Source organism: Lutjanus erythropterus, chromosome 4 (assembly GCF_056507025.1).
Source record: "Lutjanus erythropterus isolate fLutEry1 chromosome 4, fLutEry1.hap2, whole genome shotgun sequence".
In the NCBI taxonomy this organism is placed as follows: domain Eukaryota; kingdom Metazoa; phylum Chordata; class Actinopteri; order Lutjaniformes; family Lutjanidae; genus Lutjanus; species Lutjanus erythropterus.
Genome location: NC_139320.1, coordinates 5,150,794 through 5,176,083, shown reverse-complemented (window position 1 = coordinate 5,176,083; position 25,290 = coordinate 5,150,794). Strand labels below are relative to the sequence as shown.

At 37.6% G+C, this 25,290-nt stretch overlaps 1 protein-coding gene across 1 annotated transcript in view; it reads right to left on the bottom strand.

Annotated features, from left to right (window-relative positions):
• Window positions 1-9,359: 9,359 nt before the first annotated feature.
• bcas3 (BCAS3 microtubule associated cell migration factor) overlaps window positions 9,360-25,290 on the bottom strand; it is a 486,530-nt gene continuing 470,599 nt past the window's right edge. The window contains exon 24 of the mRNA XM_084716803.1: window positions 9,360-10,140. Within this exon, the coding sequence (XP_084572929.1) occupies window positions 9,992-10,140 (149 nt within the window). The 3' untranslated portion in view covers window positions 9,360-9,991. The remainder of the gene's footprint in view (window positions 10,141-25,290) is intronic.

Sequence of the window (25,290 nt, the reverse complement as noted above, 5' to 3'; positions counted from 1 at the left end):
AGCTGAATATAAAGATGAGTGAAGTCCGACAGTCCCACTTCTCCTGAGGAGAAAACAGTGGGATTGAATTATTACCAAAGTTTATCTTTATGTATTTATTTCTGTTTAAATCTGACAATCAACTTTTTGGATCATTTGGGGCCTGTACTTCACCATAAATACTGCTAGTACTGCTGTGAAAAGAATTCATTAGAAGTAAAAGTCCTGCATTCAAAACTTAATGAAGTAAATGTATTATCAGCAGAATGTACACAGAGTATGAAAAGTAAAAGTACTCATAGTGCAGTAAAATGTTCCATCAGTGTTTTACTATTATATCACACACTTGGCTGTAACTGATTATTCTCACTGTCGATTAATCTGTTGATTAGTTTCTTGATTGATCCATTAATTGATCCTGTCACAATCTTGTCATCTGAAAAACAGCTCCAGACACGTGGAGCACACAGACGTCAACTGACAAGATAACAACCAACATTTAGTCCATCTAATTCAGATAAAACCTTCTGCACGTTTACTTTATCCTTTTAATTTAATGGAATTATTTGTCTTTATTTTGAAAACTTAAAAGGCTGTCTTTATGAGATGACTGAGCAAAATGATCAAGTTGTTCCATTAATTTGGTCAAAATAAGTTTTTAATGGAAATGAAAGCTTCTCTGCTGAGTCATCATGAGACGGCTATCTGGACTAACTATAAACTTAAAAATAATGTTCTTGTTCACCTTTTAGCTAATATTAGCTAGACAACAATGTAACTTTTGTTTAGCTTTTAAGCTAATCTTAGACAGCAAACAAGGTAATGTTTAACATTGGCTACGTTTCACATTATTCCTGTTTGGTCCCTAAAATGGTTTCAAATAAATGTCTGTCAGTGTTTCACAAAGTCCACAATGTAACTTTTGGTTAACTTTTAAGCTGACCTTAGATAGCAAAGTAATGTTTTGTTCACTTTTTAGCTAATGTTGGCAATTTTTCAAGTCTTTCCTGTTTGGTCTCTAGAATGATTGAAAAAATGTCACTCAGTGTTTCCTACAGTCCAAGATGGCGTCTTCAGGAACCAGAAAGAAACCAGATGATATTCATATTCAAGAAGCTGGAATCAGAATCAGAATTTTGACTTTGTTTCTTAAAAAATTATCCAAAGTGATTAATCGATGATCAAAATAGCTGGCAATTCACTAATAATCAATTAATTACCAATTAATCATCACAGCCCTAGTTTTCAGATTAATATTGCTGCTGTAGTCATATGAATGTTGCAATTTTGTAGATGTTTAAGGTTGAGCTCATTTTAACTTATAATATTGGTAGAGCTGCACCATATGGTAAAACAAATCATTTTTCAATTATTTTGCCACCTATTGCGATATGATTCACAATGGGAATGATAATTTTTGCATCACAATATTCATTTTTGCTGAAAAAAAAAACCCAACAAACAAAACTGTTAAAATCACAATGATGTGATATTTGTTGAACAAACATCTGTAGAACAGGATTTGTTGTTGAGCATCACTGCAGCACAACAGGACTTCATTATAATGTTATCACACATTTTATCTTTATCAAAAACCTGCAGCTTCTGCAGTCTGGATATTGCACTTGGCCATGTTGTGATTTTGATAACATTTTGATTAACTGCTGGATAATTTTATCTACAGCAGTGCAACATATTCTTAGGTCTGTAGTGTGGCTGTCCTGTGAGAACCATGTATCTCTACAAAGACAACTTTTCATTATGTAAGAAAAACAGGCCTGTTTACGAATTTGTGATCATGCATTTTCTGACTGAAGAGGGTTTTTAAATAGTTTGGAGCTGCAATGATTAGTCAATTAATTGAGTGGTTGTTCACTATTTATAATTTATTTTCATTTTTCAAAGAAAAAATGTCTAAATTCTCTGATTTCAGCTTCTTAAATGTGAATATTTTCTGGTTTCTTTACTCCTCTCTGACAGTAAATTGAATATCTTTGACAAAACAAGACATTGAGGATGTCATCGTGGGCTTTGGGAAACATTGGTAAATATTTTTCACATTTTACTGATCAACAAATAATTGATTTATCAAGAACATAATCGACAGATTACTTCATGATGAAAATAATTGTAAGCTGCAGCCCTCGTTTATTTAGCTTCAGGTGCAGGAAAATTTTCTCCACCCATCAGGGGACAGTCATCACATTTGGAGATACATGATTTTCACAGGATCGTAAAAGGTATGAAAAGTAACTAGTAACTAAAGCTGTCAAAAAATGTAGGGAAGTAAAAAGTACAATATTTGCTTCTGAGCTGTAGTGGAGTAGAAGTTAAAGTACTAAAGTACTTAAACGTTCAGTACTTGAGTAAATGTACTTCGTTATTCCAGCTCTGCTCTCTGCCTCCTCTCCTGCACAGGTGAGTGTTTTATTACCTGCCTCATGTGAAGTCACATCAGTCTGAAACAGTCTGACAGAGGAGTCTGATTCATGTGTTTCTTGAAGGATAAATATGGAGGAAGAAACTGAAGCTGATCCAGAAAAAAAAATCCTGCTCATGTTCCTGATTCACATCTAATCTGCATCAGAGCTGACAGCAGCGCACTGAGCCCATGTCTCCGCCTTTGTCTCTGAGACACCTTACACTGTGCAGGTCCTGACACACTGATGGTGAGTTTTAGTCGTAACAAAGCTGTCTCTGTGCCAGCGGCTCTCAACATGTGGTTCGAGGTGCCCGCAGGGGCCCCAAGCAGGAGGAGCCCACAGGAGGTGAAGAGAAATGTTGAATTTTATCTGACAGGAAAAGTGTGAAAAGTTTTACATGATTGTACAATTTAACAATAACACAAAAATTAAACTCTCTGCAGACTAATGAGGGACTTGAGGAGTAACAGATTACATGCAACATGATTACATAATCTGGATACTGGACAGTTACAGATAAAACATATTATCAGACTGAACATAGAGTTAGTAAAAACTACTACTCAACTATTAATCTGCATCTGTTTTGGTATTTGATAATTGAGAATCATTTAAAGTCATTTTTAATAAAAAAAAAAAAAGTCAACATTCTGTGAATATTCTCTTGTTTCTTTACTCCACTCTGATATTAAACGGAATATATTTGAGTTGTGGACAAAACAAGACATTTGAGGACATCATCTTGGACTTTGAGCAACATTTCTCACCATTTTCTGACATTTCATGGACCAAACAACTAATTAATTCATTGAGAAAGTAAGCAACCGATTAATAGATGATGAAAGTAATCTTTAGGTGCAGTCCTAAACACACTATATTACATCAGACAATGTCAACATATTTTAAAATAATGGAACCTAATCAAGTTGCATTACATTAATATTGTGATACTTCGATTATGTTACTGACTAGGTTTTTAAATAGGGAATCATAAGTGTATCAGAATTACATGGAACAAAGAAATCACCTGCAGCAGAGCAGCAGCTTGTCATGACTGAATTAGACTGTTTTTATTTTAAATGATCTACATCTACTGTGTGATGGTAAAACATTCACCAGTCATCCAGGTAAGTGTCACTTACACAGTGAATGCTGAGCTGCAGAGAGAATAAATAATACAGTGTCTGGGATATGGTCCATGCATGCTTGCCTATTGTGTGTTTTCTCTGTTTGGGGAACTTTTGTAATCAACATGACAAAGTTCAGTGTTTTTAATCTCCATTTTACCTCCTCCAGAAAATGGCGAAATAAATGTTAATCTCCAATAAATATTGTAATTTTAGCCATTATTTTTACATAACTCTCAATCAAATTTCAAAATCAACCAAGTCATTTTGTCATCGTGTTTGTAGGTTCTCTCTCTGGATGCTGCTGAACTTCTCAATACAGTTCTTTGTTTCAGCAAATTTCTAATCGTGAATAGACAAAAAATTGTGTTGACCTACATTTATAAGTTATATATATGCTCCTGCAACCAAATGATGTTCCCATGTTGAGCAATCAACCATATTATATACAATAAAATGGTAGAAATTGTACAAATAAAAGTATATTTTGATAATTTTGAATTGCATGATTTCTGTTAACTGGTCTTTAGTGTGATTTTTAAGATTAAAGCTACAGGGCAAATTAATCCATAATTACATGTCAGATAACCAAAAGTAGCAATTTGCTGTAGAAAACAGAGAAGTGTGAGAAGTGATGTTTCTGCTAGTTTGTACTGGATGTCAGACAGAGGAGCCGACATGTTGTGACTGAAGGCCACTGAGATCTCACAGTCTGGAGAAGATTAGTAAGCAACACTGTTACTTTAAAAACTGTTTAGAGCTGCAATGATTAATCAAATAATAGATTATTAATCAATTATTAAATTAATCAACAACTATTTTGATAGTTTGGGTCATTTTTTAAGAAATAAAAGTCAAAATTTTCTGATTCTAACTCCTTGAATATAAATATTTTCTAGTTTCTGAGGATGTCATTTTGGACTTTGGGAAACACTAATCAACATTTTTCACCATCTTAGGGACCAAACAGTAGAGAATTGAAAAGTAGCCAATGTTAGCTTAAACATTACATTGTTTGCTAGTTAATGGTAGCTAAAAAGTTAAGAAAACATTACAGTTTGCAAGTTAATGTTTGCTAAAAAAAAAAAAGTTACATTGTTTTGCTAGCTAACATTAGCCAAATAGATAACAAAAAGTTAAACTTTTTTGTAAGTTAAGATTAGCTAAAGGTTAACAAAACATTACTTTAGTATAAGGTTAGCTGTAAAGCTAAAACATAATATTGTTTACTATTAATGTTAGTAAAAACGTGAAAATGTTACATTATTTACTAGCTAATATTAGCTATAAAGTTCAGAAAAAGTTACATTGTTTGCAAGCTAACATTAGCTAAAAAGTTAACAAAAGAATTTATTTGATTAATCATTACAGCTCTATTTCATGATTCAAAACAAATAAACATTTCTAGTTAGAGAAATTTGATCGTAATTCAGTTGTACTTGAGAAAACATGTCCAATAAACTTAAGATATTAAGTTGAACCAACAACTCTTCTGTCACACTGGCAAACATGAGAAAATACGACTTTCTTTCACATTTTCTCAGTTTGAAGAGTCAGTTCTTCATTTAATTCAAAGAACTTTCAGCTGCAGCTGCTTCTTTGTTTCAGTGTTGACACAAAGAAAATGTGAAACTGCTCCCACTGAATTTATTACATTTTCAGGGGGTAGCTCATGGTCGTGTTTCTATAGAAACTTCATTTAATGAGTTGATTGAACTCTGTACATTCATTCAACTCATCATTCCAAGGACCTCAAGTTAGAGGAGCTCATGTTTATAAGATCTCAAATGTTTTGAAAATAAATACAAGAAATATAAAGTTGAATTGACTTGAATAAATAAAACTTGCGTATTTAGGTTAACTTAATGAAAAAAGATTAGTTGATTCCACTAAATTCCAGTATGATTTTTTTTTTTTTTTCATTTTTTCTGACATAATGTACGTAATTTTCCAGTTTTTTTATGTGAGGGTTCTGTGTTAAATACAAACCATATTGTTATTCATGACATATTTTTTAATAAAGTTTTAAAACTGATGCTCAAGGAGATTTCATCCACTTTTATTCTTTGTAATTTTATGAGTATTAAACATTGTATAATGTGTGCAATAACATGTTGAAATCAAATAAAAAGTCTCAAGTAAAAGCTGTGGTTTTCCTCTTGTGTGCTTGTTGCATAATGCTGAACTTTCTTCCGGATGAAGTGGCAGAGACACATCCTGCCAGCTGGAGCTTATTTCTGCTTTATTCATAAGGGAGTGTTGCATATAAACCTAAATAAACATATTTTACAATGGTTGTGTTTTTTATGTTTTCATTCTGTTGTCCAACTCATACTGTAACAGATTTGATTTTGAAATCCATGCGACTGCAAACACAGGCAAACTGGTTTTAATTTAAAAATGTTTCAGGCATTGAAGTTAGCTGTAATAAGTTATTAATTTAATTGTCTGAGCAAACGTTTTCTGGCCATCTCTTCAAGTCTGGATGCGTTCCACTGTAGCTGGGCAAGGACCCCTTTTTGCATTTTATGACTAGTAGCTTATGAACACATCGATGAGATGAAATAAAGCATACGAGGAGCAACCCACCGCTAATCTAATTGAATCTGAATTAGTTCACATGGTTTCAGTCCAGCGTTTTACTTCATTTAAAACAAAAAATCTTTGTGTGAGAGTTTTGGGACTTTTCGTTTCGTGGTGATTAGCACAGAAACAAACATGCCCTCTCGTCTCTCAGAACAAAGGGCCAGAGTCGGCCATAAAAAGTCCCTTTAACAGCACTTTATTGCCTGTTAAAAAATATGGTACTAATTACCAGCGGGACTATGTGCTGATGGTCACCGCCGTGGTTGAAATCTGAACGGCACAATTAGGAGCAATCAGAGTGAGAAAAAAGACAGACAGTTTCATTTCCTCGAGTTTTTTATTATGTTTTCTCTTGCATGAATGCTGGGAAACGAAGTTTTACAAATCGAATCTGACCGTCGACAAACAAGCATTTGCTCTGGATTAAAAAGGACTCATGCCCTCGTCCGGTGACTGAGCAACAACAGGCCGTCATGACATGCACTCACACACGCGGGATTGTACGCTACTGTTGTCATTTCACGTCGTCTCTAAGGTGACTCTGTTAATAGTGCATTTCAGATCTCACCGAGTCAAACATTCTGCGTAAGACAAAGTAACAGGCAAAGTGTGTTTCATAAATGATTATCAAAGTCAATCTTTGCTAGTACATTTAAGGAAAATATTTAGAGATCTATAACTAGAGGCAGATAAAAGGATTTTGGTCAAAAGTGGCTAATGTACAAAATACAGCATGACAGCTACACATGCCTCGATTACTCTGCTCAGTTAAAATTTACTCTCTGGAAAGCCCGAGTGGGGGAATATATCTATATCTCAATTACACTGTAAACATCTAAATGACTTCAGCAATGTAGTAATGGTGTCATCTCATTACTGCATCTTTTGTCAAATGTAATTACATGAAAATCAAAGGCATGACAGGAGCAAATTTAATCAAAAACATTTAGCAGGAGGCCATGAGAGCAGCAACACACACACGCACGCACACGGAGGGAAGAGAAGAAAGGGGGCTGCTACACGTCACTGACTGGAATAAACATTTTGCCTCCGTCTGCGCTCCCTTTTCTTATGGCTCATTCAGACAACAGGCACACCGTAAAACTTGAAACGCGCTCAGAGACCGATGGCGGGCTGAGGGAGCGGAGAGGAGAGGACGGCTGGTCTCCAGCACTGTCAGCTGGCTTCTGATTCGACACGACGAGCAGGTAACAAGCAGGGTTAGATCCAGGAGATGTGCTGGGCTGCTAATAGAAATCTATATCAAAATACTCATTTTATGCATTTTTCTGCACTTTAGATTTGGTTAATTGCTCAGAAATACTTAAAGAGATAGTTCAAATTGTTTGATGTGTGGTTGTATGAAGTACTTATTTATAGTCAGTGTATTATCTATAGTAGGTCACCATAAGCACACCCACAGTTTGTAGAAGCAGAAAGACACCAGCATGGAAGCTGAGAATGTACTGCTGTAGACGGGGTCAGCAGCAATATACACAAAAAAGTCTATATCAGTTTAAATGAACACTATATTTAGAGTATTTCCACCACTATACATCGGCTGCAGACAGCCTGATTCGACAGGAAACCGCTGTTTTATAAGCCAAATGACGTTCTCTCCAAACCAACCAAACTCCATGGATGAAATCGGAAATTTTACTAGGGATGAACAGATCCGATATTGGGTATTGGTGCTGGTCCGATACTGGCCAAAATCACAGGATCAGATATTGGGAGGTGAAAAAATGTATAATCTGATATGATCCAGTAGCTTACACTATTATGTAAATGCTTAACCGAACTTTGAGCTTTAAAGAGAGATGTGAACACACAAGACGTAGCTAGAGCATGGTGCTGACCAATAAAAAAAGAAGCCACTCAGTGTTGTAGGTGTGAAAAAGTGTGAACAAAAAGAAACAAAAGTATTGCAAAACTGACTCGTGCTCTGGGGTATGAATCTCCTCCGTCATGAGAGCATGATGTTTTTTAGATGGCTAGGTTAGAAAAATGCATCTGTACAAATGTATTTTGTCTGAAAGAGGGAAAAAGGCCATATCAGGTTGGTGTCTGTATCACCGGATGCTCAAGGACGCAGAATTGATATTTGTACCGGACATGAGAAAGTGGTATCGAGCAATCCCTAAATTTGACCTTGCAGATCACAGGAGTTGCTGGTGTACCGCTGTTATCTGTTAGTTTCTGTTATTAACACAATCAGTCGGGGCAGCGGTAGACCAGCAATCATAGATTTCTAATAAACCTAGACAGGGCGTTGCTGCTCAGTCCCACCACCATTTTTTCCAGTGGCCACTTGCAGTATAGCAGCGAAAAATTCCCCACTGGCCTTGAAAGCATTTTCCCAAGATGTCTGTAAAACTGTTGCTAGACACCTTGAACCACAAGCAAGGTCAGTCATGACTCTTCCTATTATGAACTTTTGAACTATGAACGTTTTATATTTATAAACTTTCCTTGAGTCGGCAAAAAAGATTTAAAAATCAGCGGCGGGGGCAGGGTTACGGAGAAATAGTACTGTGCACATTCAGTGGGCTGTATAACCAGGAGGTAAACCCAGAAGCTTGGAAACATTTGGCTTAGGCACTAGGCGAGCAACTCTCATTGGACTGACTGGGCGCCATCTTTGCATTCACTATTTAGTTCCTTATAATGTATCTATGCCAGCAATTCCTGTATTCCGTGAAAAAATTGGCAGCAAGCCTGAGCAGCAAAGCTCTGTCTAGATCTAAAAAAATTTTACTGATTTGAGTCAATTTCACTGAAGTCACAGAATAACACATACTAACTAACAGATTGAAGCAGCGGTAGACCAGCAACTCCTGTGTTCTGCAAGATAAAATGACCAATTTTGTCTATGGAATTTGGTTGGTTTGGAGAGAGTGATATTTGGCTAATTTAACAGTAGTTTCCCCTTGAAAAACTCTGATGTCTGATGGCAAATTAAAGCAGTGAAAATATTCTAAATATAGTTTACACTTAAACAGCTTTAGATTTTTTTTACGTGGCAAAAATACATTTTGTTTCTGACCCTGTCCACAGCGGGACATTGCTTAGCTTCCATACTGGTACTCCTCTCTGCTAACCTGACACGCCAGATGATTGTTACACAGAATGATCTGGGAAGTCGTCCTTAGAAACTGTTTGGAAGAGGGCAGGCACTTTTAAAATAACACTTGGCAGGTGATGAACCATCTGTCTATCATGTCTAACATAGGCTAACTTCAACTTCTAGCTGTCATCACACCTAAAGCCACTCGCAGGTTCCCGTAGTCCCTCCTAGGATGCTGATTGGCTGCACCACTTTTGGTGCAGACACAAACTGATAACTTGAAGCCTGGCAAGATGGATTCTTGCCTGATCTTGTCAATCCAGCTACCTTGCAACTTCTCTTCTTCTTTAAACTGGGAGCGTGCCAGCTGGCATCCACTGTTGATAATACACACACTATGGATAAATACCTGATACAACCATGTTTAAAACAACACAAACTATCACGTTAACCTTAAAAATTAGTTTTCAAATGTTAACAATTAATTTGTCAAGGTGTTTTCACCCTTACATGAATGCTTTTGTGAGTAAATCATTTTCATATTTGGAATGGTTTTGGCTTTAAAATGGTCAAATTAAAAATGATGGGAAAGCTTCATAAAAATATCAGCCTTCAAATCCAACCCAAGAAATAAAATACTGTCTGGAAAGCTATCTGGGATCACAGCTGTGCGAGAAGAGAAAAACACAGACGCCGGAGTGTCAGTGTGATGAGGACAGATGTGATAGAGGCAGGCAGGTGGGGGCAGGTGTGCCGGACGGTGGTGGTGGCGGTCGTTCCTGCAGGAGAGGCGGGTGAGGGGGGGGGGTCTATGGGAAGTTGGTGGGGAAGAGGCTGAGCGGCTGGCTCTCGTTGGTGGGCAGGGGGGAGCGGTAGCCCTCGAAGTTGCGCGGGATGCTGCCGCTGGTGGAGCCCGAGCTGTTGCTGAGGGTCTCGATGCTGCCCTCCCTCTGCAGCTCTGCGGGGAGAGAAACACAGACAGACACACACACACAGAGAGACAGGGAGTCATCAGGTGATCTGTTTTCAATTACAACAAAGCGAGCCAATCAAACGACAGCGCTGTGTGAGCCAACTGTCCACGTGAACAATCCTCTGTTCTATTCTGAAACAAAATGCCCTCATTATAAGGCTGTGTGTAACCTCACATCTTAACAATAACAAAACATGTAGTCGGAGTGAAGTAGCATGGGATCATGGGAGTTGTTGTCTTCAAAATGAATAAAACATCTGATATCTATGCACTCCTGTCTTTACTATTTTGCCTATTAAGCTGCTGCTAAAATTACTTTTTTTTGTGTGTGATATGAATGGATATAGGCACATGTGCATATAAGCTCCAATTACTGTGGTTACCTTTATTCTCTAGGTATATACTACATATAACTGACAATTTTATTTAACTTGGTCACTGTATATAACTGTATATATAGTGATTTTTATGCTATTTTACATTAATATTATTAATGGTGTATTTATTTTTCTTCTTCTTATCATTATTATTATTTTCAGTATTTTATTTGTTTTCTACTCTTTTGTGGATACTATGTACTGTCATACAAGGAGGGGTAGGGAGGTGGGTCATGTATTATAAAGGGTACAATTGATTGTAAAGTTTTTGGGCAATGTCATTGTGTTATCCCTATAAAAACAAAACAAACAAACAAAAAAAATTAAAACCACTGCCATAGCTGATGAAAATCTGTCTGACATGACTCAGGCAGAGGTCATGTTCACAGACAAGGTCATGTCTTGAAGTTTTATTCACGTTACGTTTAGTCACATTCACCGACAATATAAGCACACAACTCAATAAAATATATAATGTATGTCTCATGTTTTTACAGTTTAAAATGGAAATATTACATGTTATTGCTTTAATACATTTAGTACCTCAATAAATGTGTTTGAAGCAGCAAATATTTAAATCAGAATTTGGTGTTGAATGCTCTATTAGTGCATTTATACTTTGATCAGCTGCCTCCTGATTTAAGCCAGAAAAGGAAAAACAGATCAATATCATGTTATAACGTGAAAGGTTTATTGTTATAACAAGATGTTTTTCATGTTATAACAGGATATTTATAATGTTTGTAGGTTTGTATGTTATAATAACATACAAACCTACAAACATTATAGCAAAAAACTTGTCTTGTTATAATGATATACTATTTGTTATAACATGACTTATAGTTATAACATAAAATGTTTTGCTTCATAACATGATTTTCCATTATACCATGATAACTTTTAGAGTTATATATATTCTAATATTTAGAGTTATAATATGATTACCTATTGTACAACCTGATTTTGTGTTGTAACAGGATAACTTATTGTTACAGCTTAAAATATTTTGCATTATAACATTATTGACATTATAATGTGATAACTTCTTATAACATTTGTTTGCCTTATAACATATTGTTATCATGTGATAACTTGTTACACTAAAATGTTTCGAGTTACAACATGATAATCTATTGTTATATCATAAAACGTTTTGCATTATAAAGTGACAACTTATTGTTATAGCATAAAATACTGTAATAACATGAAACATTACATGTTAATAAAGTTAGTGTATAGGTATATGTGTTATTAAGGTGAAATATTTCATGTTATAAAACATACAGTATACTGTACAAAAAGAGGTTCTTGTCATAATGCGACAAGTTTGTATCTTGTAATAATGTGACAATATCTTGTTATAACAACAAATAACGTGACAGTTTAATGGTTTTCTTTTTCTGTCAGGGCAGCAATTTGCTTCTGTAGTTTGCTTCCAGCCTGTCTGACTTCTCATGTGTCTTATTCAGTTGTAGGGATGCTACTGTGTTCCCAGATGTCAGCATTTACTTTGGTGGTTACACTGTAATCATAACTGATAGAAATGCTGGTCAGAGCTACTCAAATAAGTTCCAAGCTTTATAAGCCAGAATTATTCTTTAACCCACTGTTTTAAAAGCTCTTTCAAACATTACAGGAAATATAACATGATTTTACATTCACAATGTGTACATGCCAAAGGATACAGGACAGTAAACATTTTACAGCATCTTTACTGGATTTAACAGACAGTAGGAATGAAGGAAGATCCCTGGAGTTTCCCGTCTTGTTGCTTTCCCATGAATCCCACACCCGAACGCTGTGAACCTGTTTCTGTGTTTAGGGGAAACTCACATCTGTGGGATTAACCATCAGTTATTCTGCAACACAAACCAAACGGGCCGCTCCTCCCAGCATTCTCTGGGTGACAGCGAGCATTTCTCTGACATGTCACGTTGCTCCACAGCCCCTCAACCCTTCAACATCCCTCACTGTGGACTAACCGAGCTGCTCTGGTGAGGATCTCTCCATAAGGAACCTATTACTGTTATTACATGCTGTAAACCATATCCGTCGATATATGGAGCGAATGGCATGCGCGTAAGTGGCAGCACAGTATTAAGACTGTGATGCATGTAGTGTATTGTGACGTCCATCAGGCGATAGCTGTATTTAATCTGCTGCCTGGCTGCTCTGCTGACAGTGGTTGACGCCCTGTGAACGTGCATCCATGACAGAGTATGACTGTCATCAACAAATTGAGAGCAGGATTTGATAATGCAGGTACATGAGAACGAAAGTGCACATGGTTACTGCTCCCACATGGAAGACGAAGGCCTTGTTCCCATGGCTCCTGCTTTCATACTTGTATTTACAATTTGTGCTTTTTCTTCTGTGCTTTGAACCTGCCTCCCAACAGGAGCTGGATCGACCAATCAGCTTGTCTGATGTGCAGGTCTGCATGGCGTGTTGAGTTCTGTAAGGTTTGTATGTCAGCTCCTCTTGGGGCCTGTGACCTGCGGTTACTCATAGCATATTCACATGTGCAACACACGCCGGCCATGTTGCGTAGCGTTGCATCATATGACACATATCATCTGACACCTGAAGCACACGGTGGATGTTCTGCAGACAGGCTTGGGGAGTAATGGATTACATGAAACAGTTACAGTTAGATGAAAAAAGATGTAATCAGATTACAGAGACATTTAGTGAAAATGAGGATTATTAATAGATTACAATTTTAAGAAGAACAATATACTGCATTGCACAGCGCACACAGCTATTAATTCATTATCATGGCCTCTAGTAAGAAATTTCACATTTTTTTCTTTATATCAATCAATCAATCAATAAATTGTGCACAAGAAACTAATAAATGTAACCTTGAACAGAAAACACTGAGAGCTGCAATGATTAATCTATTATTAATTAACTATTGACTCTATCTGCATCTACTTTGATGACTGAGTATTCATTTTGAGTCATTTTCTAAATAAAAGAAGTCAACATTTTCTGATTTCAGCTTCTTGAATGTGAATATTTTCTGGTTTCTTTACTCCTCTCTGATAATAAACTGAACATTTCAGGACGTCATTGTGGACTTTAGGAAACACTGATGAACATTTTTCAACGTTTTCTGACATTTCGTGGACCAATAAACTAATCAGGTACTAATCAAGCAAATAGGTAATTAGCAACTGTATCAGAGTACCTTTTTAAAGCAACCCTCCCAGCTCTGGTTGCAGACTGAGGAGGCAGGCACAGACAATGTGCAGTGGCTGGAATAGAGTAAATGTGATCAAATTGTTCTTTTCTGGAGTGTGGACTTGCTGCAGAGAAAAAGACAAATCCTGACACCTCAACAAAGACCCACCTGTCATGAAGTGTGTCAAAAACCCGCAACCGTATGGGCTTACATAGAAAACAACAGGCACAAGTGTTTTTACATGAATAGTGAGCTGTCAGCACTGCATTAAAAATCTCAAGGGGCTGTGCTGGTTCAGATAAGATGAGTTTGAGTAACAGATCCATCAGTCTGGTGACTTATGAAAAGTTTATATCGATTGCTGACTCTTCACTCCTCTTAACCAGCCAGTAGCCTGGTCTGTTGCACATTTTGGCCTTTATGGTGGCTCTATAGAAAAGTTTGGTCTTACCTGCGCCTGAACATCAGGGCTGAAGCTACTGTCTGCTGCTAATCTGACATGCTACTGGATGTAGCAATTCACAATTTTTGAAAACTCCTTTATAAAACTTATTTTATCAACTGCTTTGTTTCATAGGTTGCTATCTCCTCACTCATCTTTACCAGCCAGTAGGCTCGCAGGTTATCAACAACTGCTAGGCTAATAACAAAGTTTACCTATTGTGTTGCACAACACATTTTGGCCTTTGCCATGGCTGAGAAACTGACATCCTCAGAAAAGTTTCATCTTAAACTGGAGCATCATCACATTAATTCCATAAGTGATATGTAATGATCCACTGAGGTCAGTCATGATACCAAATAAAAAAAAGATAAATGTGTGTGCATGGTCACCATACTGGACTACCTAATCAACAGTAACTTGCTTAATTATGAACCTATTTGTGGTGAAATTTGAGAATTTTGAGAAAATGAACATGATAGTGGATAGTGGAATTCAATTCAATTACTTGCAGTGATCTAATCAGCTCTTTGCCAAGAGATAAACTTCTTGAATAGCTACAACTTCAAATGGGACATGCAGGCTCCAACATACATCAAATGTAAATTATTTAGAATTTCAGCTTTTTTGAGTTTTGGACTTGCTTCGCCATACTTTAACCTAAAAAAGTCATTAAAAGTTTGAATGGTTCACCAGACTGTGGCCTTTATTCACAGTAGAAGGCATTTTCATAACTACAATGATTTTAATGAAATCACAGTTTTTGTTTTGGGAGATTTTCAGTCTGTTTCAGACTTTATAATGGGTGTGTATTGCGTGCAGTCATTAGAGCTAGAGTGGGTGATGTCATCGCTAGAGTGAAGAGCAGCTCTAAAATCATCTAGAAACTTTCTCTTAACCTCATGGCCACAGCCACAGTGTTCACTCTACATACACAAATTGTACATCAGATTGTAGGAAAAGTCATGCCAGTTGTAAAGATGTGACCACTGAAGCAAATGGACAAATGGTTTTGGCTGGCCGAGGTCTAAAAGGACAACAAGTCCAACCAACTGCCTCACTCACTCCCATGTTAAGCAACAGCCAACATTTCTGGAAGAAAGCAGATGATCCCAGTTTTTTCCATCGCGGACGTGGCCTCAGTTTTCACACCACAGAAATAAAATTTGCACCATCACATTCAGCAACCCGTCCTCTCTCTCACCATATGTGGTTTTTAGCTGTAGCAATTACGGTGTTTCATTAAAAAGCTGGAGTTGGAGAGGTATGTTGTCTCAGTTTTTGCCTTTTTTTTTTGAGTATTTAAAATTGACTGTGCACACAGGCGATCAGCTGAATAAACCAACAGCAGTTAGATCATCTCAGTATTCAAATTTCACTGTGCCGTTGCTCACAGGTGATTGGCCGACTTCACCACCCTGAATTCTTAGCAGTTAAAACCTCATACGGAGACAATTACATTTTAGACACTTTATATATATATACACACACACACAAAAGCTGTTCTTTCAATCTGTAAGGGGACTTATACTGACATACACTCTCACCCATATACATACAAACACGCATTATAGTGCACACACATACAGACACATACACACTCACCCATATATGTACAAACATGCACGATAGCGCGTGCACATACAGAGAGAAACACACACACACACATACATCTACTACTATTAATACTGTTGGCAATATGGTGAGGATACTAATCAGCAGCGAGCATCAGACGTGCTCAAAATTTTTGTGCGAAATGTTCTAGTTTTACAGCTGTATTACAACAATGTTTTTTGGGGAAAACTGACATTGGTAAAAATGTAAATGTCCATTAAAGGGATAGTTCACCCAAAAGTGAAAGTTGAGATTCTCATGCCAGTTGAGGGTCAGGTTTATTTTGTTAGTCCACAAAACACTGCTGGAGTTTCACAAGAAAACAGTGATGCAGAATCTCCCAAACAATGGATGTGAATGGTGACTGCTCATCTGGTGTAATCCAAGCCTCCTAAAGTCCTGACATGCCGTCTGCACACCGTCACAACACGCACGCCCAGCTCAGACAGTGTGCATGAGCATGTGAACATGGCTCCAAGCTAAGGATCTACAGTGAAGATTCAGGCTAAAAAACATGGTGTAAGTAACATTTTTTAGTCAACTTGGCATGTTGGGGTTTTGGGATACTTATGTTTTCAAACATAAAAAACAACAGAATAAATACACATCTAAAATTATATATAATATATGGATGCATATATATTATATTATAATTATGCATCTTATAGTTGTGGTGGCATTGCAGAAGGTGCTTCACCATCTGTTGCCTGGCAGAGATCTGCACTCCTCTACTAGTGACCTCTACTAGTTTTATCTTTTGTCGCGAGGCTTGTGTCTTTAGTCACAGGGATCCCGGTTTATTTTTGTTGCTCATTTGATTTTCAGGCTCCACAGTATGAGAGGTGAAAACAGTGCTACAATGTGCTACAAAAGGACGGGTTATTTTTCAGTAAATGAATAACAGATACTGACATGATGGCCTGCACTAACACTAAAGATTAGTGTAAAGACAAGAACAAAAATAAACGCTGAGATGCTCTCTGTAGCAGTCTTCTGTGGTGACCTACACTTTCTGTCTGCTCTCAGTTTCAAACACTTTCCACTGCTGGAGGTTTTATGGTGCCAGATTATCATGCTATGAATTCTTTCTGCAGTGGGAGATGATGTTGAACTGCACACTGCTGTCTGTCAGAAACTCACTGCAGAACACATCAGTGACCTTGAGATGAACAGGAGCTCTAATTAGCTTAAGAGTCTTTTCAAATTCATACTGCACTGACAGAAAACCGCAGCGTGTGTTTAATACGTCCTGCAGATGTTCCGAAGCCAGTATGGATACTGTCTTTGTCACGGAGGGCAAGCAGGAAGTGGGAGCTTCTTACTTTAGCCCAGGAAACCTAATACAAACCACACTGTTATTATCCCGGCTAACACGCAATGTGCCACTCTGCGGTGTTATCCCAGCCCGCTGCCTCCCCCTTACCCCTCCACCCCCCTCCTGTTTAATTCCCCAACACTATACGGGGCAGAAACGCTGCAGTAATCCCAGGCTGAGGTGAGGACTACTGCTTCACACTACTCTGGGTTCAGACAGTGGGTGGATTTATAAGGCCAATACTGACACTTTATGGGATGAGACAGCTAATAGTTGCTAATAAATGTTATTATCCGTCTACATTAAAAACATATAAAATAGCATTTGGACTTTGACTCTACAGCTCTCATATGTCTCCACTGAAACACAGCATAGCAATGTATAATAAGCATTATTACAGTAATAAGCAGTCAGAAATATTCATCATTCTTTATAACAATAGTCTAATCATAGCACATTGTAAAACATTTCATAATGACATAAGGTCAAGTATCATAATACCTCATCATTGCTGGTCTTTTTTTTGGAAAGGATCACAGTATATTATAATTCTCATATTTGTAAAGCTGTTTTATAATACATTACATATCATTATAATGCATTATAATGTGATTATAATGTATTGCAACTATTTTTTTGGGGTAGACAATTACATTGGTTACATGTAAATGTACATTAATTAGTTGACATCAAAAAGTGATTCCAGTTGGTGAACTCAGTTCCTGTTATGGCCCATTAACAAATAAATTAATTTTACGAGTTTTTTGTTCTTGCAAACATTTAGTAATTCAATCAGTGCTTTAAAATGTTTTATGATCATAGTTGTAAGGCAGTATGGATATTTATGAGTGCTTCCAACTATAATTATACACTGTTAGACGCACAAAAGCATTTGAGTATATTTATAATGTATTATAGACATAGGCACCATTGAAAGCGCTACCTTACTATTTTATTTCAAGGCAATAGGGTTAGTTGGTGGCAGTGGTGTGGACAGGGTAAGGTGATTATGAAATGTTGCCGTTGCAGGAATAGGTTTGGAAGACTGGGGGCAGGCTGTATAATGTGGGGAAATACAATATCTATGCTGACATATGGCTATATAATATTGTCCTGCTACATGTACACAGTATGTATGTTTGAAGGATGTAGTGGAGGCACTAAACAATGTTCAAAAAACAGACAATCAATCATTATCAATGTTTCGACTTTATTCTCTAAATGCAAAATAAAATGGAAAAAATATTTTATTTGTTTTTCTTCTATCTGGCATTAATACTGAAAGTTCAACTTTGTTCTCCACATTTCAACTTTTTCTCAAAATGCTAAATAAAACAAAACTCTTCCTCCTGGCATTGTTTTCCCTTATGCGTGTCCCTAATACTCTTCCGTAGAAAACAGCACAGGCTGTCATATACATCAGCAGATATAGTAGTCTAATTCTGCACTTTAATGTCTGTCTAGCACAGTCATGTATAGTAGTATGTACAGTATCAGCACACACACTGCGGTGCTGGGGTTTATCTGTAAGAATATGGGTCATCTGCAATGATATCATTTTTCCAGCCACGGCTCCAGGCAAGCAGAGACAAGTGCTGGAGCCGCTGAGACTGAGGCTCACCTCTCCTCTGCTCCTATTCGCCAACTCCTCGCCTCAATGCCAATGTGACACCCAGAGATCCTTCAGCAGGACTCGAGGGATCTCCAGCTAAATGCTGCTATGCTTTTTATCCAACAGTGACTCCTGAGCTTCATTTTTATTTGTCAATAAGTAAAATTTAATACCCTGCCTCCCTATTAACTCTGTTTCTTCCATCACAGCTTCCTTGCTTCTGACCAGCCACTTGCCCTCCCGGCTAGCCTTTTCGCCAACCCCAGCTAGCCCAGCTGGATCTGCACTGTTGCAGTGTTATTGTAGGCGATGTAAGCTGCTGAACACCCCAGTAAAGCCCTAAAGGCCCTTTCTAGTGCTGCCTAATCCACCTCATTGTGTGACGCCTACCAGCTATTCAACAAGTCTTAACCTCTCACGCCCCCGACACAATCCCCCGGCGCTCTAATGTTGGGGATCTTTTCCTCTGGGGCTGATGTCACTAGGTAAAGTAATATGGTTATTTACAAGGTGGTTTTGTCCGACGTGATGTGAAGATAATGCTGTTCTGGAGGGAGGCCAATGAAGAAATGGAAACTACTGTAGGCTTTGACTGATATGGGCTTTTAAAGGATGGCTGATCGGAGCCGGCTGATAAATATTTTCTGCTAATATATAGTGGCTTATCTTTAAAAGTGTCATTTCCAATGCCAAAAATTATCTGTATTTGAAATTTGAGAGCTGATAGCAGTATCTGAAATGTAAGTATTTGGATGTAGTAAGCAGTGCTTCCTCCAGAGCTTTATCCTTGTCAGGAAATTTTGACCAATATTAAATGTTCTTAATTGAAGAAAGCTTTGTCTCCAGACTATGGCTTGTGTATAGCTTAATCATGGAAGTTGGTTTATTGCTGGTGTTGACTCTGTACACTCTTAGAAACAGGGGTTCCAAAAGGGTTCTTCCTGAAGGGCTGATGTTCTGCCGAGACCTATTCGTTTCTGAAGAACGTTTTTTATAGATAAGGTTCATCAAGTGGAGAAAATCCTTTGACTATAACAAGTTTGTCAGTAGAACCGCCTGTTTGAGTTCTATATGAATACCTTGTAATATGAAAATGTTCTTTGTAGAACCCCCCTGACTTCTTGTTAGGACCCTTTTTTGAATAAAGGGTTCTTTTTAAGGATTGTTGAAATCCGTGTCAAGGATTCTTTGTATTATAATAGAAAAGAGCTTTCTGCAAAACCTCCCGGGTGGGTTCTAGATGAAACTCTTAACAAATGCGTATATTCTGGCATCCTCAGGGTGAGTTCTTGTTAGCACCCTTATTAAGTGTTTGTCAAGGGTTCTTTGCAAGGATTGTTGAAATGAACTCTTTTGGCAAGGGTTCTTTGTAGCATAATATAAAAGGGTTCTTGGAGGAACCTCCTACATGGGTTCTGAACAAAATCCTTTGAATATAAAAAGGTTCTCGGTAGAATGCCTGCAGAGGAACTCTTTTGCCAGGGGTTCTTTGTACCATAATATAAAAAGATTCTTGGAAGAACCTCCTTAGTGGGTTCTGGACTAAGTTGGTGGAATATAAAAATGTTCTGAGCAGAATGCCCTTTGTGAGTTCTTAGAAGGTTTTCCATGGAACCAATTCATCATGGAAGGGTTCTCTATAGAACCTTTCACAGGGGTTCTGGGTGAAACCTTTCACGGATGGTTCTAGTATAACCCTTTATGTTGGGTTCTGCATAGAACTCTCTGAAAGGGTTCCAAGTTTATAAAAGGGTCTATCAGGGAGCAAAAAAGGTTATCCTATGGGGACAAGCTGGAGAACCCTTTATGGTTCTTGTAAGGCACCTTTATTTCTAAGAGTGTACAGCTACTGGGGCTGAAGCAGTGTTTTGGGACTACACCATTGGCCGGACTTCAAAAGAAAGTGCGAGTCAACGCAAGATACAGAGTCGAAAAAGCTATCAGTAAAACAGCAGCAGATGCCACAGCTGGAGATAACGGGGGGAGGTTTGTCAGGCCGGAGCTGGATTCAGGGAGGGAGGGAGGGAGGGGGGTTCTTGGCAGTGTCGAACAAGGAGGAAAATTTTGCTGTTTTTGGAGAGGCGTCCTCACACAATCCGACAGAGACACATATAACAACACAGCGGCAAGTTAATACCTCATCAGCCAATCGGGAATACAGACGGACTGATCAGAAATGGTCCAGTCTGCACCCTCGGCTGTGAACAGGCCCTAATCCTCTTATACTCTCACACAAACACACACAGACTCCGGCAAACACACTTTCATTTTCATACAAACACACAGGCTCAATCTAGCCTCAAATGCAAAGTACAACAAATATGTAGTTCCAGTATATAACACACTGTCACATCATCATTTTATACCTCTTAATCTTAGAGGAACATTCAGTCTTATTACAGCTTGTTTTATTTCCATAGCTTTGTCTATCATTCCTGTCAGTTTGGTTACTCACCAAAGTAACTGTGGTGATGTGGGAACATGGCAAGATCCCTGCAACTGAAATGATTTATTTTCAGCCAGATGCTAAATGATAATCTGGTCAACTGAAAGCTGATGATTTCCCTGTTATGATGTCTGGCTTGCAATGTGTCACTTTTGCTCAAGAGTTGAATTTATTCACCCATTTATTTCTCTACACACTGAAAAATTAAATGAGTTAGCAGAATGCAAAAAGATTGAGGCAACTAGCTGCCACAATTTTCTTGCATTCTTAAAATCAAAAGTGAGAGGTTATCAGAGCTTCAAGTCAATACTCAAGTCAATATAGTAATACTTTTTTAAAAATCTAACATTTGTGTTTCAGGTATCTTTTTAGAGACCTTTTCCATTATTAACTGAAAATTCTGAGTTTAATAAACACAAAAGAAAGGAAATTCTACTGGCACTCAACATTTTTAAGTTTGTAGAACCTCTAAACAAAAGTCACAGTGTCACTAGTTACCACAAATAATAATTAATTATTATTATTATATTGAAAAATGTATTTATTTTTCGTTTTTTAAAACAAAATTTTTGCATGCTTATTATTATTGCCATTATTTCCACCTGGGACAGTGGAATGGGGGTGGGGGACTACTGTTAAGAGAATACACATGTATACTATACCTCAAGATAAATGTTGCTGTATAGTGGAAAATATTAGTAAAAACAGTAAACTGTAAATTATTATAGATTTTTCATAGCTTAAGTTAAGTTAAGTTTGGGGTAGGTCCAGTGGTGGACAGTAACAAAGTACATTTACTTGAGTACTGTACTTAAGTACATTTTTTGAGTATCTGTACTTTACTTGAGTATTTGTTTTCTTGGAAACTTATGACTTTCACTCCACTACATTTCAAAGACAAATATTGTACTTTTGACTCCACTACATTTCTAGAAAGGTTGTTGTTACTTTTAGTCTAAACACAGCTTCGAAGTCAGCTGTTGCCGTTTTTCTTTTCTAAAATACAATTGGCCACACGCTGTGTTCCTCACAGAAAGAAACCAATCAAAGTACCCGCTCTAAACAGGGATTGTTGTAAAAGCAGAAATTCGCCATCCAGGCGTGCTCTGTAACAAGAACAAGCAGCTCTGCCTCTGTCATTCAAACAAAACTAAATCTCAAGATGTTATTATAATTAAAAAAAAGAGAAATAATTCCAAGTAGGCTTTTAATGTTGGATTGTTTTTATCGGGGTGAAAAATACCACATAATTAATGTAGACAATAACTGTCCTTTTTGTTTTTGATTGCATTGCTATGCTGAAGTCAATGCATCATCAGGTGGTTTCAGAGAGTTACAAGGTTCTGAAAATGCACTGTGAGAAAAATACAACAATGTATTGATATTAGAAAATGTACTTTGTAATTTGTACTTTTGAATACTTAAGTATTTTTGAAAGAATGTACTTTTGAATACTTAAGTATTTTGAAAAACAACTACTCTGGTACTTTAACTTGAGTAAAAATTTGACTGATCAGCTTTCACTTGTAGTTGAGTAATATTTGACCAGGAGTATCTATACTTTGACTCAAGTACTGGGGCTGAGTACTTTGTCCACCACTGGGTAGGTCGAAAAGTCAGGTCTAAGCAAATCAAGTAATTTTTGTGCCTTTATTTTGACAGTCTACCTGGACATTGCATATTTATTGCCGATAATCTGGCCGTGAGATATTGTTGAAAGTTTCAGAAAAAGCTAGGTAACATTCATTTATTTATTCCTGACCGAGAATGATTTTAATTTATGTCTAGATCTTAGCCCTGACCTAACTATAATCTTAACCCTAACACAACCCTAATCTAGTAGTGAGGACTACAAGGACTAGCACCAGGAGCAACAAATTTGTTTTGTTTTTTTTCTTTGAGAAGACATTTTGCACATACTGCACATAAGAAAACACACACACACAGCTACATATAGAGAGCGCTTCCTGTGGCCCTGACTGGCAGTGTGTCGGTGTGTGTCATGTGCATGTTGCGGTGAGACTAGACTCACCACTGAGAGGAAGGGATCAAAGAGAATACAAAGGAGCTCTTAATCAGAGGGTCTGTGCCAGCAGGGCTGGGTAGAGTCCCATCCATCGGCCTATCCATCAATCCTCTCTCTCTCTCTCTCTCTCTCTCTCTGTCCCTCTCTCCCTCTGAGAAGCTGGGATGGGGGCAGTAACCCATAGCGATAGTATACTTATCCCAGCTGATTGTTTTTGTGTTTTAACTTTAATCTCACCGTCGGTCCCAGCTGGCTCTGATTAGTGCTCTCACGTCACATTCCAACCCCCAACAGTCTCACACACCACACTTACACTTAGACAGAAGTGCATACACACACGTGCCTATGTGAAAAATGATTCACATACGTATTAGTGTTGGAACAAATGTGGGCTCCTTCTGGCTGGTACCAGTATTTTTAAAATGGACACACTGACAGACTCTGACATTAATTTGATAGAAGCTTTTGTCCAAAGCAACTTATATTTTTCCAAGGCATACATTGGAGCAATATAGAGCACATGAAGAGCAGAAGCAAATCTCTTATTCTATGTGTATATAATTACTACTAATGGCATATGGTGGACATTAAATACCTAGAATTTATGTATATGCATATACGCATACATATATGTGGTCTGGTTGCATTGTCTTTGTCTTGATTTGATCTTATTTTTTTACACAGCCATAGCAAGGTGAAGCAGCATTTAGTTTCTATGCTCCCCAGACCAAGTCATGATTTTTATAGGCAAGTTCCAAGTCAAGTCCCAGGTCAAAACCGACAAGTCCCAAGTCCTAAAACATATAATGCACTCTTCACAAAATTATAACAAATGAAGACTTTGCACACCTATTTGATAAAACAGGTGCGTAGGAGATGGACGAGTAGAACGATAAGTTGCAAAAGGACTCCCGCACACTGTCTAATTTGCAGTATAACATTTATTTGTGATGTTTCGGTGCTACACCAGTGTTTCCCCTACCCTGGTCCTCAGAACTCACTGCCCTGCATGTTTTAGATGTTTCCCTGCTCAAACACAGATTCAGATGATCAGCTCATCATGAAACCTGACAGCCTGAAGCCTGATAATGAGCTGATCATGTGAATCAGGTGTGTTTGAACAGGGAAACATCTAAAACATGCAGGGCAGTGAGCTCTGAGGACCAGGATAGAGGAAACACTGTACACCTTCATCAGACAAATGAATGAAATTCCATTTTAACAACAATGGCTCGACTTACTGTTGTTGTTGTTTCTCTGCAATTTCTGGCCTGTACATTTTACATATAGTAATTTGTTTTTTTTGTTCACCACCTTGTAGTTTTTGTACATAAATGAATTTATCTTTGGTATATGTTTTGCTAACTGGAGCTCAGTAATGTAGCAGAAGTTCTTCATGGTTCTCTCCTGCAACTTGACTGGAAGCTGCTGGATTGGCTAAAAGTGGATCTGGGGAATTAAGCATCAACTTGCTGAGAATCAACAGCATTAATGTTAGCTGATTCAGCAAATGAAGGGAAATGTATTGATTTGTGGCACACTTTTTAAGTAGCATACCATGTAATCTTGGGACTTGGGCATTCTCAAGTACTTTCAAGTCAAAAAGCTCAAGTCCAAGTGAAGTCATGAGTCTTTTTTGATTTGGTCAGGTAAAGTTTAAAGTCATCCAATTCATGACTTGAGTCTGATTCTAAGTCATGTGACTTGAATCCATGCCTCTCCTACCAACCTCACTAACATTTCTAACTGTGGTGAAACTTTTATTTGTGATGGTGCTACATAAAACAGCTTTGTCTCTACCTGCAGTGATGCTGGGTCTACTCATCGCAACCACATCTCCACCTGAAGCAAACTTATATATTAATCTGAAACGATGAGGTTTCTTCTTGCCTTTCATGGTTTCCTGGTATCTACAGCGATGATCAAAGCTAAAGCCAGGATTTTAGGAACTCTGCGGTTATAACTCCTCTTCCTAAGGTCATTAAGCCTCCTAAATTTCCCCAAAACATTACCTTTTAAATATATTTTTCCTCATTTAGGTGAAATGCACACAATCAAATATCTAGAGCTGCCTATATCCCCAGTGTAAACTATTTTACCTCAATCCAAAGGTGGC